The sequence below is a fragment of the Lynx rufus genome, unplaced genomic scaffold (genome assembly GCF_022079265.1).
Source record: "Lynx rufus isolate CCGP_SWC_20201006 ecotype Redwood Valley unplaced genomic scaffold, mLynRuf1.p SCAF_26, whole genome shotgun sequence".
NCBI classification, from domain to species: Eukaryota; Metazoa; Chordata; class Mammalia; order Carnivora; family Felidae; genus Lynx; species Lynx rufus.
In genome coordinates, this window is record NW_025814841.1 from 14,957,529 (window position 1) to 14,973,729 (window position 16,201).

The 16,201-nt window shown below is 35.2% G+C and overlaps 1 protein-coding gene across 1 annotated transcript in view; it reads left to right on the forward strand.

Annotated features, from left to right (window-relative positions):
- Positions 1-16,201, forward strand: part of CUNH8orf88 (chromosome unknown C8orf88 homolog) — a 29,243-nt gene that overhangs the window by 2,164 nt on the left and 10,878 nt on the right. The window contains exon 3 of the mRNA XM_047088872.1: positions 9,009-9,084. Coding sequence (XP_046944828.1) covers positions 9,009-9,084 — 76 coding nt within the window. The remainder of the gene's footprint in view (positions 1-9,008; positions 9,085-16,201) is intronic.

The following is a 16,201-nucleotide window of genomic DNA, read 5'->3' on the forward strand; positions in this document are numbered from 1 at the left end:
AATTATAATAAAATGAAGCATTGCAGACTGGAAGGTAACATTTGTTAGATGGGTATTTTATGCGGGGCACTGTGCTGGGTGCTTTATATAGTGTTTTTTTGTTTTGTTTTTTTTGGAATTTTTGAAATTATTTTTTAAGTTTATATATTTATTTTGAGAGAGAGGGGTGGGGAGGGGCAGAGAGAGAGGGAGAGTCCCAAGCAGGCTCTGCACTGCCAGTGTGGAGCCTGATGTGGGACTCGAACTCACAAATCGTGAGATCATGACCTGAGCTAAAATCAAGAGTTTCATGTTTAACAGACTGAACTACCTGGGTGCCCCATGCTTTATATACTTTTTGAAATTATATTAAAGAAAATTATACCTGTTGCCCACCATTTTCAAGCCTAAACATTTTGCTATATTTGTTTGTTTTAGAAAATGTTAAAGAAAAAACCTAACGAAGATAATGTTCAAAACCCTCTATATCCCTCCACTATCTCATTTTCTTTTTTTAATTTTATCTTATTTTATTTATTCTCAAGTTAGTTAACATACAGTGTAGTCTTGGCTTTAGGATAGAATCCCACCGTTTCATTTTCTTCACACCCTCCTCTTCTCACTCCACGTGTAGGTATGTGAGAATAGTTCTCATTGTGCAATGGAATCTTATTTTCTGCCATCCCCAAGCATTGCATTAAGGGTGTGCCTTGGGACTTGTCCTGGAGATGGGTCCAGAGAGGGGGTAGCTGGCCTGAGAGAGACACAGCCACATGCCAGGGTTCCGAGAGGAAGATGAGCTTGAGTCCCGGCCCTGTCACTTCCCAGCCCCGTGACCTGGCGTGAGTGATTTCTTTCACTTGTCAGAGCCTCAGTTTCCTCACCTGAAAATGGGGCTCCTAGGTTGGTGTAAGGAGGAGGCAGCAGTGAGCTGAGGCTCCCAAAGTTCTGAGCACTGTGTCTGGCATGTAGTAACTGCTCTCTCCATTTGTGCAGCAGTTCTCCCGGCTGTGTCTGTGGACCGTGTCCCTTCCACCATCCCATTGTCTTCTCACCTTCCTTCTCACCTTCTTCCAAATGTTCTCGATTTGTTACTGTTTTCATGAATGTGTTCATACTTTTGCTACAACAAATAGAATTGTTTTAACTGTTTTGTAATTTTATATAAATAGTACTGTACCCACATGTGTTTTTGCCATTCTTTTCTCATTTAGGTTTATGTTTTAAACTATCTAACTTTTTGAATAATAATCAAAATTGAAAACATGCAAAATGGCATGAATGGAAAATTTCCCTGCAATCTCTATCCCGTAGTCACTGATTTCCTCTGATCAGAAGTAACCATTCTACCAGTTTCTTACGTAGATACTTCTAGAAATAGATAATGCATGCATAAGAATAAGTATATTCATAATAAATAGAATATTAGGCAACTTGTAAAAAGAATAAAGCAGTTCTATATGTGCTGACATAAAAAATCTCTTTTTATATACAAATAACTACATTTATTTTGTTGTTCATTTTCTCTTGATGGGCTTGGCACTTGTTTCTATATTATAGTAAATGCTACAGTGAACATCCCTCCATATATTTTATACATGTTTGAGAGGTTCTCTGCATTATAAAACTGAAGTAGTAGTAGTATGTTAGCAGGTAATCTTTATAAGAAACGGGTGGTATGTTTTCTGAAGTGGTTGTACTTACATTCCCACCAGTAGTATGTGCCGGTTACAGTTGCTTCAGAGCCTACCACTTTTTAGCCATTTTAGGATGTGAGTGTTAGTATCTAATTATATTTTATTTATTTATTTATTTATTTATTTATTTATTTATTTATAATTTACATCCAAGTTAGCATATAGTGCAATAGTGATTTCATGAGTAGATTCCGGTGATTCATTCCCTATGTATAACACCCAGTGCTCATCCCAGCAAGTGTCTTCTTTAGTGCCCCTCAGCCATTTAGCCCATCCCCCCACCCACAGCCCCTCCAGCAATCCTCTGTTTGTTCTCCATATTTAAGAGTCTCATGTTTTGTCCCCCTCCCTGTTTTTATATTATTTTTGCTTCGCTTCCCTTCTGTTTATCTGTTCTGTATCTTAAAGTCCACATATGAATGAAGTCATATGATATTTGTCTTTCTCTGACCGACTTATTTCCCTTAGCATAATACCCTCTAGTTCCATCCACGTTGTGGTAAATGGCAAGATTTCATTCTTTTGATTGCTGAGTAATACTCCATTGTGTGTGTGTGTCTGTGTGTGTGTGTGTGTGTGTGTGTGTGTATACACACCACATCTTCTTTTTTTTAATGTTTATTCTTGAGAGAGAGAGAGACAGAGACAGAGTGTGAGTAGGGGAGGGTCAGAGAGAGAGGGAGACACAGAATCCGAAGCAGGCTCGAGGCTCTGAGCCATCAGCACAGAGCCCAACACGGGGCTTGAACTCACGAACAGTGAGATCACAACCTGAGCTGAAGTTGGATGCTCAACTGACTGAGACACCCAGGCACCCCCATTCCACATCTTCTTTATCCATTCATCTGTCGATGGACACTTGGGCTCTTTCCATAATTTGGCTATGGTCAATAGCACTGCTATAAACAGTGGGGTGTATGTGCCCCTTCAAAACAGTACACTTGTATCCCTTGGATATATACTTAGTAGTGCAATTGCTGGGTCATGGGGTATTTTTAACATTTTTGAGGAACCTCTTGAAGTTTTCCATAGTGGCTATACCAGTTTGCATTCCACCAGCAGTGCAAAGGAGATCTTCTTTCTCCACATCCTCGCCAACATCTGTTGTTCCCTGACTTATTAATTTTAGCCATTCTGACTGGTATGAGGTGGTATCTCATTGTGGTTTTAATTCGTATTTCCCTGATGATGAGTGATGTTGAGCATCTTTTCATGTGTCGGTTGGCCATCTGGATGTCTTCTTTGGAAAAGTGTCTATTCATGTCTTTTGCCCATTTCTTCACTGGATTATTTTTTCGGTGTTGAGTTTCATAAGTTCTTTATAGATTCTGGATACTAATCCTTTATCTGATATGTCATTTGCAAATATCTTTTCCCATTCAGTTAGTTGCCTTTTATTTTTGCTGATGGTTTCCTTTGCTGTGCAGAAGCTTTTTATCTTGATGAGGTCCCAATAGTGCATTTTTGCTTTTGTTTCCCTTGCCTCTGTAGACGTGTTGAGTAAGAAGTTGCTGCGGCCAAGGTCAGAGAGGTTTTTGCCTGCTTTCTCCTATAGGATTTTGATGGCTTCCTGTTTAGGTCTTTCATCCATTTTGAATTTATTTTTGTGGTATAAAAAAAAGTGGTCCAGGTTCATTTTTCTGCATGTCACTGTCCAGTTTTCCTAACACCATTTGCTAAAGAGACTGTCTTTATTCCTTTTGATATTCTTTCCTGCTTTTGTCAAAGATTAGTTGGCCATATGTTTGTGGGTCCATTTCTGGGTCCTCTATTCTGTTCTATTGATCTAAGTATCTGTTTTTGTGCCAGCACCATACTGTCTTGATAATTAGAGCTTTGTAATACATCTTGAAGTCCGGGATTGTGATGCCTCCAGCTTTGGTTTTCTTTTTCAAGATTGCTTTGGCTCTTTGGGATCTTTTCTGGTTCCATACAAACTTTAGGATTGTTTGTTCTAGCTCTGTGAAGAATGCTGGTGTCACTTTGACAGGGATTCCATTGAATGTATAAATTGCTTTGGGTAGTATCGACATTTTAAAAATATTTGTTCTTCCAATCCAGGAACATGGAATATTTTTCTATTTTTTGTGTCTCCTTCAATTTCTTTCATAAGCTTTCTATAGTTTTCAGTGTGTAGCTTTTTCACCATTCCTAGGTATTTTATGGTTTTTTGGTGCAATTGTAAGTGGGATTGGTTCCTTGATTTCTCTTTCTGTTGCTTCATTATTGGTGTATAGAAATGCAACTGATTTCTGTGCATTGATTTTATATCCTGAAACTTTGCTGAATTCATGGATCAGTTCTAGCAGTGTTTTGGTGGAATCTTTTGGGTTTTCCATATAGAGTATGATGTCATCTGCAAAGAGTGAAAGTTTGACTTCCTCCTTGCCAATTTGGATGCATTTTATTCCTTTGTGTTGTCTGATTGCTGAGTCTAGGACTTCCAATACTATGTTGAATAACAGTGGCGAGAGTGGACATCCCTGACCTTAGGAGAAAAGCTCTGTTTTTCCCCATTGAGGATGATATTAGTGGTGGGTCTTTCATATATATGGCTTTTTATCATTTTGAGGTATGATCCTTCTATCCCTACTTTCTTGAGGGTGTTTATCAAGAAAGGATGTTGTATTTTGTCAAATGCTTTCTCTGCATCTATTGAGAGGATCATGTGGTTTTTGTCTTTTTATTGATGTGATGTATCATATTGACTGTTTTGCAGATGTTGAATCAGCCCTGCATCCCAGGTATAAATCCCACTTGGTCATGGTGAATAATTCTTTTAATGTATTGTTGGATCCGGTTGGCTAGTATCTTGTTGAGGATTTTTGCATCCTCTAATTATATTTTAAATTTGCATTTTCATAATGATTAATGAGATTGAGCATCTTATCATGAACTTATTTGCCATTTGTATTTTTCTTTTTTTCCTTTTTGGTGAAGTGTCTGTTCAAATATTTTGCATATTTTTAATATTTGGGTTGTTTGTCCTTTTATCAGTGAATTGTAAGAGTGTTGAAAATTAGTATATCATATGTGTGTTTATTTCTAAACTCCCTATTATTTATTGATTTATGTCTTTCCCCCCACTTTATGGAGGTATAATTGACATGTAACATTGTGTCAGTTTAAGGTGTACAGTGTGATGATGATTTGATACATGCAATATGTTGCAGAATGTTTACCAAAATCAATTTAGTTAACACATCCTTAATTTTACATAATTATTTTGTTGTTGTTATGGTGAGAACATTTAAGATTTTTTCTTTTAGCAACTTTCAGTTACACAACACAGTATTGTTAAGTATAGTTACACACTGTACATGGGTCTCCCATATGTCCATCTTTTTGTCAACATCACATTTTACTTATAGACTGCTGTAGCTTTATGATAAGCCTTCATTTCAGATAGTGAAAATTCACTAACTTTATTCTTTTTCAAATTTGTCTCAGCTCTCTAGGTCTTTTGCATTTCCATGTAAGTTTTAAGTGAGCTTGTCAGTATCTACAGAAAGTCTGTTGGAATTTGATTGAGTCTAAAGATGAATTTGAGAAGAATTAACAACTTAACCATGTTGGCATATCTTACCGCTCTGTGTATTTTCTAGCATAAGGATCTTTTCTTCCATAAACATTCACTTTTCACTAGTTAAGCCAGCCTAACTACTACTAATCCTCCAAGTGTTGTTTAAGCATCACCGCCTATGTAAAACCTTTCCTGACATTTTTAAGTCAAGTTTTATTCTCTTACTCGTTCCTTCCATGACACTTTCTGCGTATCTTCATTATAGAATTCTCAAATTTTATTGATTTGATTATGTAAGGTTGTAAAATTTGTAAGATTATACATGACTTTATTGTAATATGATAATTGGATAACAAACCAACATAAGATTTTAGTAGATGTAAGTTCTAATATGCTATGAAAGATTTGAAATAATCAGTATATTTGAAATAATCAGTATTTTTAGTTGTTAATATATGCATAAATAATAAAGTACATTTTTTTCAGATTTCTTGACGTGTGATTTACAAAAATTGAATATATTTAGGTTATACAACATGATTTTTTATAAAGGTGTACAACCTGTTTAATGAATGTATACATCTTGATATTATTATAACAAGTTAATTACCACGTTCATCACCTGACATAGTTACCAGTTTTTGTGTGTGTGTGGTGGGAACAATTAGCAAATTTTAAGCATATAATACAATATTAATAATTATAACCACCATGCTGTATATTAGATCTCCAGAACTTACTTATCTTATAATTGAAAATTTGTATTCTTTGACCAGCATCTCCCCATTTTCTCTGTCCTCCACTCCTGGCAATCACTATTCTATTCTCTAATACTATGAATTTGACTTTTGAAATTTCACATATAAGTGAGATCATGCAATATTTGTCTTTCTGTGTCTGGCTTATTTCACTTAGTATGATGTCCTCTGTATTTCTGTGTCTGGCTTATTTCACTTAGTATAATGTCCTCCAGGTTCATCCATGTTGTCACATATGTCACGATTTGCTTCTCTTTTTATGGCTGAATAATATCCTATTTATATATTTTTCGTATATCTCTATCACATTTTCCTTACCCATTCGTCTGTTGATGGACTTGTGAATAATGCTACCGTGAATAATGATGCAGTGAACATGGGACTGCATAGTCTTCAAGACTGCGATTTTATTTCCTTTGGATGTATACCCCGAAGTGGGGATGATGGATCTTATGGCAGATTTACATTTAATTTTTTGAGGAACTTCCATAATGTTTTCCAAAATCGCTGAACCAGTTTACATTCCCACCATCATTGTACAAGGATTCCTTTTCACCCCCAACCCCCATTCTTGCTAGCACTTCTTGTCTTTTTGATAATAGCCTTCCTAACAGGTGTGAGGTGGTATCTCAGTCTAGTTTTGATTTGCATTACCCTCATGATTTAGCAGCGTTAAGCATCTTTTCATGTGCTTCTTGGCCATTTGTGTGTTTTTTTTGGAAAAATGTTTATTCAGGTCTTTTGCCTATTTTTAAATCAGATTATTATTATTATTATTATTATTATTTTGCTGTTGTGTTGTATGAGATCTTTATATATTTTGGATATTAATCCCTTATTGCTAATATGGTTGACAAATATTTTCTCCCATTCTGTTGGTTGCTGTTTCATTTTGTTGATTGCTGCTTTTGCTGTGCAGAAGCTTTTTAGTTTGATGTAGTCCCACTTAATTTTGCTTTTGTTGCCTGTGCTTTTGATGTCATATCCAAAAAATCATTGCCAAGACCAGTGTCAAGGAACTTTTTCAATATGTTTTCTCCTATGAGTTTTATGGTTTCAGATCTTCTATTTGTTTTTGATCCATTTTGAGGTCATTTTTGTGTAGTGTAAGAGTCCAATTTCATTCTTTTGCATGTGGATATCTAATCTTTTCAAGATTTTTAATCTCTACACCAAGGGACTCATGACCCCGAGATCAAGAGTTTCATGCTTTACTGACTGAGCTACCCAGGCGCCCTATTATGTCTTTTTATGTTAGCATTGTAATGTTTTGATTATTATAACTTTGTAATATAGTGTGGAAGTGTGATGCCTCTAGCTTTGTTCTTCTACTCAAGATTACTTTGGCTACTCAGGGTCTTTTGTGGTTCCATATGAATTTTAGAACTGCTTTTCCTATTTTTGTAAAAACTGTTACTGGAATTTTGAAAGGGATTGTACTGAATCTGTAGATCAGTTTAGGTAGTAAGAACTTTTTAACAATATTCTTTCAATCCATGAACACAGGATATCTTTCCATTTATTTGTGTCATCTTTAATTTCTTCAGTGTCTTATAGTTTTCCACATACAAATATTTTACCACCTTGGTTAAATTTATTAGTAAGTATTTTATTCTTTTAGATACTATTTTTTTTTAACATTTATTTATTTTTGGGACTGAGAGAGACAGAGCATGAACGGGGGAGGGGCAGAGAGAGAGGGAGACACAGAATCGGAAACAGGCTCCAGGCTCTGAGCCATCAGCCCAGAGCCTGACGCGGGGCTCGAACTCCCGGACTGCGAGATCGTGACCTGGCTGAAGTCGGACGCTTAACCGACTGTGCCACCCAGGCGCCCCTTAGATACTATTTTAAAAATGTTTTTTAATTTTTTTTCAGATTAAAATTTACTTTTAAGTTTGATTTTAGGCTTGCATTTTAGTGTCAGTGAAGTGTGCCTCTGCTGCAATTTTGAAATTTAAAAAACTAATTTTTAAAAAGGACCGTAACATTCATATTACAGTTTATTAAATCTAACAGGAACAAAAACCTTGGAGAATGAAAATCTTTGCCATTTTCATATATTTTCTACCTCTACTTAAAAATAAAAATTTTGTTAAAATTTGATTTTTTTTTCCTGATAACTTATTTTGGTGACTCGCACCGTAGAATTATCTCATTGCTTTTCATTTTGTCATAGGGTTAGATAACTTTCTGACTTCATGGAGTTACCTTGGTAGAATTTGCGAATATTTAAGGAATGGGCTATAACTTGCTACTACAATGACTGATAGAGCAGAGATGTTCATTTTTTAGGATAGATTTTTCCAGAGAAACCTACCTTAATGAATTACCATGGTTCAGAGTATGGCCTACTGTTTGCAAACTGATTTTTGTCAGCAAAAGAGATGATTTTTTTTAATGTTTATTTATTTTTGAGAGAGAGAGAGAGAGAGAGAGAGAGCATGAACTTGGAAGGGGCAGAGACAGAGGGGGACAGAGGACCCAAAGTGGGCTCTGTGCTGAGAGCAGTGAAACTGATTAGGGCTCGAACTCATGAACTGGGAGATTATGACCCAAGCCAAAGTCGGCTGCTCAACCGACTGATCCACCCAGGTGCCCCAAGAGATGATCTATCTTAAGGATAGATTATATATATTGACCCAAGTTTGTGAAACTGATTTATAAAATCATAAAACCCATTATTTTATCATGAGAAATTTACGGTCTTGTGCTCTGACATTCTCTTATTGGTTCCACTATTATATGCACTAGGGAGATTTATGGGAAGCTAAATTGTAATCAGGGTACTTCTTGGTGAGCATGGAATCAGAAGAGGAGTTAGTTAAAAATCCTGACAAATAGTTAAAGATATCTGTGAATATATTTCGAAAGAATTTTTTGCCTTTAATAAGCGTTCTTAGAAGGTTGCTTATCCTTTATGGCCAGAAATAATGTCTTGACTAATACTTTGATTGTTTAGGAAAATAGTTTTGGCTGCTAAAAAAAAAAAAGGTTATATAAAGTTTTTAGGCCATAGTTAAAAGGTATATTTTCTTATTCTTTCAATAGTGTAAAACGAATGGAATGCAAGCCTTTTCTCAAGGTCATAATGAACCACAGCAACATCAGTCTCCAGTTAAAAAAGGTAAATTTTTACCATAATTCTTAAATTTCATAAGGGAGTCTTAGTATTCATGGTAAGTTAATATTTGCTTAGCTGCAAACCTCATGTGCACAGGAAGTTTTATTATATTTTTTTTGGTTGATTTCTGGCTATAGTAATCATGCTCTAGGTTTGACTGCTTTAGGGGAGAGACCATAATAACAAGGCTTATACAAGATAGAAGTTTATATCTGTATCTTTTTTTAAGTATTTTTTATTATTTTAAAAAATTTTTAATGTTTATTTATATTTGAAAGAGAGAGAAAGAGTGTGATCAGGGGAGGAGCAGAGAGAGACAGAGACAGAATCTGAAGCAGGCTCCAGGCTCTGAGTTGTCCTTACAGAGCCCAATGTGGGACTCAAACTCAAGAGCCATGAGATCATGACTTGAGCTGAAGTCGGACACTTAACTGACTGAGCCACCCAGGCACCCCTATTTCTGTATCTTCCGTATCAGCTCATAATTGAGCTGGTGTGTTCATTCTGCTCTGATGAAATACTACTGGACTCAGTCTCATTGCTTTGCCATCTTTAATGTATGGCTTCTGTCTCATTGCCCAAGATAAATGCCTTGGATCCAGCCATCCTGTTCCTTATCTAGCCATCAGGAAGGAAGGGGAGAGGTAGTTCTCCTTAAAAGAATGACCCATAAAGTAGCATGTATCACTTTCACTTGGTATCTCATTGGCCAGTACTTATTCGTGCTGTACAAAACAGACTGGAAAATGTAATCTTTAGCTGAGTAGCCTGCTAATTCTGTTACTAAAGCAGAAGGGAAGAACTGCTCTTGGGGATAACCAATAGTCTCCCCCACCAGCCACTTTTTATTTAATGAAATAAAAATTATTAATTTAGTCTAAATTTTTGTCAATTTTTTGTTTAAAAGTTATGAAAATACTCTATTACCTTTTTATTCTGGTATTTAACTCCATATTTCTAAATAAAATGTTTAAATTGTTTCCAAATTTAAAATTGTTTTGATATTCTATATTGGCAGCCTATTGTGGAAAATGAGAATTTAGTGTCTTCCATGTCACTTCCCTCACTTCTTCACCCTTCTTTCTCCCCTCCCCACCATATAGTCATTTCACAAATTTTAGTGAAAGCATTATCACTCTTTATTTTATGTGACTATGTAAATACAGTTGTTTAGCCAGGAGGTGCATATGTCTTGCATACAATCCATCGTTTTTTCTTGGAGCTAATGTTTGCATTGTTTTCCTATGTGACTCTTGTTAACTTTTCCCCTTAAATGCTCCAACAATGCTCTTACACTTACCTGTAATATTTTTCTTATGCAGAAATATATCAATTTGTATTCTACTCCCCCCCCCCCCCCCCCCCCCCCCCGCCCAAGGAAACTTTTCCTTCAGAATCCTCCATTATCTTGTTCCAGTATAGACTACTCTTCGGTACTGTTGTCCTAGAATGTACTTTACTATTATCTTGGGACACCCCTTTACAATTCTTTGGTTTCTTTCTTCTTTTTTAATTGAAGTATAATTCACAATTGAAGCCATTTTAAAAGGTATAATTTGGTAGCTTTTAGTACAGTATTATACAACCATTACCACTGTCTAGTTCTAGAACATTTTTATCATCCCAGAAGGAACCTCAAATCCCTAAGTCGTCATTTTCCATTCTCCCCTTTGCCTAGCCATTGACAAACCCCAATCTACTTTTTGTCTTAATGGAGATATTTATTCTGGGTATCTCATGTAATGGAATTATCTTATATATGACCTTTAGTGTCTGGTTTCTTTCACTTAATGTAAGGTTCTCAAGGTTCATCCATATGTAGCATGTATCAGTACTTCATTCTTCCTGTTTATCGCTGAACGATATTCTGTTGTATGGATATGCCACATTTTATTTATCTCTTAGTTGATGGACATTTGGGTTGTAAAGTTTTTGGCTATGATGGATAGCTATAAATATTTTTGTACAAGTATTTGAACACCCGTTTTCATTTCTCTTGGATATATACCTGGGAGTAGACTTGCCAGGTCATATGGTAATTCTATGTTTAACTTTTTGAGGAACTGTCAAACTGTTTTCCACAGTGGCTGCACCATTTTACATCCCCACTAACAATGTGTGAGGTTTTCAATTTCCTGACGTCCTTGTTAGGATCTTTTTTTTATTATAGTAATTCCAGTGGGTGTGAAGCATCTCATTGTGATTTTGGTCTGCATTTCTCGAATGACTAAGGGTATTGAGTGTCTTTTTCCTGTGCTTGTTGGCCATTTGTGTATTTTCTTTGGAGAAAGGTCTATCCAAATCCCTTGACCATATTTCAGTTGGATTATTTTGTTGTTGTTGAGTTATAAAAGTTCTGGACACTAGACTCTCATCTGTTTTCTTTCTGCTACTTTCCTTCTTTCCCCCTCCCCTGCCCATGCTCACTTCCCTTGTCCCCCTCCATACACACTCACATACATGTGTATATAAGAAATCAGATATATATATGCATATATATTAGACCCTTATCAGATGTCTGATACTAGGCTCTTACCAGATATATTCATATCAGGTATATAATTTGCACATATTTTCTACTATACTGAAGTTTCTTTTCATTCTCTTGTTAGTGTTCTTACATGTACAGATTAAAAAAAATTGATGAATTCTGATTTATCTTTTTTATTTTGTTGTTCATGCTTTTGATGTCATATCTAGAAATCATTGCCAAATCTCAGATCATGGAGATTTACCCCTATGAGTTTTATAGTTTTAACTCTTACACTTAGGTCATGATCCATTTTGAGTTAGGTTTTGTATATGGTGTTAAGTATAAGCCCAACTTCATTTTCTTCTTTTTTTTTTTTTTTTTTGCATTGGCTATCCAGTTGCCTCCTCACTGTTTGTTAGACTATTTTTCTCTCCAGTGAATTGTCTTGGCACCTTTGTTGAAAATTATTTGACCATAGGAGTATGTGTTTATTCCTGGGCTTTTAGTTCTGTTTCCTTGATCTATATATCTATTCTGTCCCAGTACCACACTGTTTTGATTACTATAGCTTTATAGCAAGTTTTGCAACTGGGAAGTGTGAGTCTTCAGCTTTGTTCTTTTTCAAGGTTGTTTTGGTTATTTGGGTTTTTTTGCAATTCCATGTGATTTTTAAGATCAACTTTTCCATTTCTGCAAAAAAGGCTCTTCTTTCAAAAGGAATTTGGTAGCAATGACAATGAATTTGTAGATCATTTGGGGGATTATAACAATATTAAATTTTTCAGTCCATGAACATGGGGTGTATTTCCACTTATTTTAGTCTTTATCAGCATCTTAGTTTTCAGTGTACAAGTCATGTACCTCTTTGGTTTAATTTATTCCTAATTATTCTTTGTCAAGCTAATGGAATTGTTTTCTTAATTTCCTTTTTTTTAAGTTTATTTAGAGAGAGAGATGAGAGAGAGGGCAGAGAGAATGCCAAGTAGGCTCCACACTGCCAGTGCAGAGCCCAATATGGGGCTTGAACTCGTGAACTGTGAGATCATGACCTGAGCCAAAATCAAGAGTCAGATACCCAACCAATTTAGCCACCCAGGCGCCCCTTTAATTTCCTTTTTTGATTGTTCATTGATAGGGGAGAAAATACAGTTGATTTTGTGTAGGGACATTACTGTCAGCTTGCAAAAAATAAAAAGGATGATAAGAAAATACTATAAATAGTTAAGTGTATGCCAGCAAAGCAGATAACCTAGATGCAATAGAAAAATTACTAAAACACAGAAATTACCACAACTTCTTAAGATGGTATAGAATATCTGAATAAACATCTAGCAAGTTAGGAGATTGAATTTGTAACAAAAAATATCCTACCAAAGAAAAGTCCAGGACTTGATGGCTCCACTGGTGAATTCCATCAAACATTTAAAGAAGAATTAATACCACTTTCTCAAATTCTTCCAAGAATTGAAGAGGAAGGAACACTTCTCAACTATCCTTTGGGGCAAGTATTACTCTGATACCAAAGCCAGACAAAGACATCATGTGAAAAGAAAACTACAGATCAATATCCCTTAGAATATAGGCACAAAATACTAACAAACCAAATCCAGCAGCAAAGAAAAAAGATTATATACCATGGCCATGTGGGATTAATCCCAAGAATCCAAGAGTAGTTCAGCATGTGAAAATCAATTTGTGTAATAGACCACATTAACAGAATGCAGGGACAAAAAAAAAAAATACATCACCATCTCAGCTGATGCAGAAAAAGCATTTGACAAAATCCAATGCCCTTTCTTAATAAACACTCTTAGCAAGCAAGAAGTAAAAGGGAATTTCCCCAACATAATAAAGGGTGTATATCAAAAACCCATAGCTAACATCATAATTAGTAGTGAAAAACTGCAAGTTTTCCCCCACCAAGATCAAGAACAAGGCAAGGATACCCACTTTCACCACTTAAATTCAACATTATACTGCAAGTTCTAACCAGAGCAGTTAGTTAAGAAAAAGAAATAAAAGACATTCAAATTGGAAGGGACAAAGTAATGTTATCTCTATTCACAGGTGATACAACCTTATACGTACAAAATCCTAAATCCATAGTATAGTAAATGTAAAAAATTATTAGCTAATAAATGGATTCAGCAAAGTTGCAGGTTACAAAATCTTTGTTATTCATGATTTTAGTAATTTGAGTCCTTTTTCTAGTTGACCTTTGTCATTTTGATCTTTTCAAATAATCAACTTTTGGTTTATTGATTATTACTTTTCTATCTCTATTTCATTTATCTTTAATCTTTATTATTTCATTCTGCTAGCTTTTTATTAGTCTGCTCTTTTTCTAGAAGTTCTTAATATTTGGTGTTAGGTATTTGAGTTGTTCTTTTTAATTTTTATTTATTTATTTTTAAAGTTTATGTATTTTGAGAGAGTGCAAGCCAGGGAGGGACAGAGAGGGAGAGAGAGAATCCCAAGCAGGCTCTGTGCTGATAGCATGGGTAGTACCTGACACAGGGCTCAGTCCCACGAACTGTGAGATCGTGACCTGAGCCGAAACCAAGACTCAGTGCTTAACTGACTGAGCCACCAAGGTCCACTTGAGCTGTTCTTTTTTAAAGTAGGTATTTGTAGTTATAACTTTTGCTCTGAGCTCTGCTTTTGCTGTATCTTTTAAAGTTGTGTCTTTGTTTTCTTTTGTCTCTATATTTTCTCAGTATTCTTTGATCCATTGGTTTGAAAGTATGTTTCTAATTTCTACCAATTTATGCATTTTCCAGTTTTACTTCTGTTGTTGATTTCTAGGTTCATTGCATTATGGTCGGAGAGGATATTTTGTATGATACCGTTGTTTTTTAAATTAAGACTTACTCTGTAGCCTAAGGTGGTTCATCCTGGAGAAAGTTTCATGTGTACTTCAGAAGAATGTATATTCTGGTGTTTTTGAGTGAAGTATTCTGTATATGCTTGTTAGGTTTAGTTGGCTTATAATGTTGTTCATGCCCGCCATTTATTTCCTTGTTGATCTTCTGTCTAGTTTTCGGTTCCTTATTGAGAGTGGGGTTTTGGAGTCTCCAGTTGTTGTTATTAAACTCTGTGTTCCTCCAATTTGGTCTGTTTTTTTCTTCTGTTGTTAAGTACTATATAATTGTTATCACTTTAATGAATTGACATATGTATGTACACATATGTATATATGATGTTACCTATTTATCTATTATAACAATTTTTGTCTGTTTTCATCTGTTATTAATATACCCATTCCAGCTATCTTTTGGTTATTTTCTGCATCAAATATCTTTTTCATTCATTCACTTCCAGCTTATTTTTGTAATTGAATCTAAAGTGAGTATGTGTAGACAGCATATGATTGAGTCCTATTTTTAATCCATTTTGCCAATCCACACCTTTTAATTGGAGTGTTTATTACTGACAATTAATTGTAATTACTAATAAGGAAGGACTGACTCCACCCATTTTGCTATTTCTATAACTTTTATATCCTTTTTGTTTTTCATTTCCTCCGTTAATATTCTCTTTATTGTTTAATAGATTCTACTGTATCATTTTTATTTTTTTTTCATTTCCCTTACTATATATTTTTTTAAGTTTATTTATTTTGAGAGAGAGAGATATACACACACATGCCTGAGTGGGGGAGGGACAAAGAGAGAGGAGAGAGAATCCTAGTCAGGCTCTGCACTGTAAGCATGGAGCTCTGTGCAGGGCTTGAACCCATGACCATGAGATCATGACCTAAGGTGAAATCAAGAGTCAGAAGCTCAACCGACTGAGCCATGCAAACACCCCATCCCTTACTGTATATTTTGAGGTTATTTTTCTAGTGGTTGCACTGGGAAATAACTTTAATTTACACAATCTAGTTTGAATTAATATCCATTTAGTTTCAATATTATAAAAAAATTTTGCTCCTATAGTTTCATTCCACCTTTACATTGTCATTGTCACAAATTCCATCTTTACATGTTGTGTAATCTATCAACCTAGATATATAATTCTGAATTTTTATCTATTTCTCTTTCAAATCACATAGAAATAAAGGGGAGTTACATCCAGAAATTCATTGCTACTAGTTTTTAACTTACCAATGTAGTTAGGTTTACTAGTGTTTACTTCTCAATGTGGGTTCCAGTTACTTTGTACTTTTTTATTTCAGCTTAAAAGATTCCCTTTAGCATTTTTTCTAAGGCAAGTTTACAAACAATGAAATCTCAGTTTTTGCTTATCAATGACTGTCTTAGGTTCTTTTTCATTTCTAAAGGTAGTTTTGCTGATTGTAGATATTTTTGGTTGAGAGTTTTTTGTTTTCAGTACTTTGTCTTCCCGCTGCCTTCTGGTCCCTGTGATTTCTGATGAGAAATCAGTGTTTTTATCCAGTTGAGAATCCCTTATAAGTGACAAACTGCTACTCTTACTGACCTCAAAATTGTCTTATAACAGTTTACTTGTAATGGCATCTTGGTGTGAATCTCTTTGAGCATATTCAGTTTGTAGTCCATTGAGCTTCTTGATTGTGTCAGTGTGTGTATTTCATCAGATTTGGGAAGTTTTCTCTTATTATGTTTTCAAACATTCTTTTTGCTCTTTCTCTTCCTGTGGCTCCCATTATGCATTTGTTGCTATTCT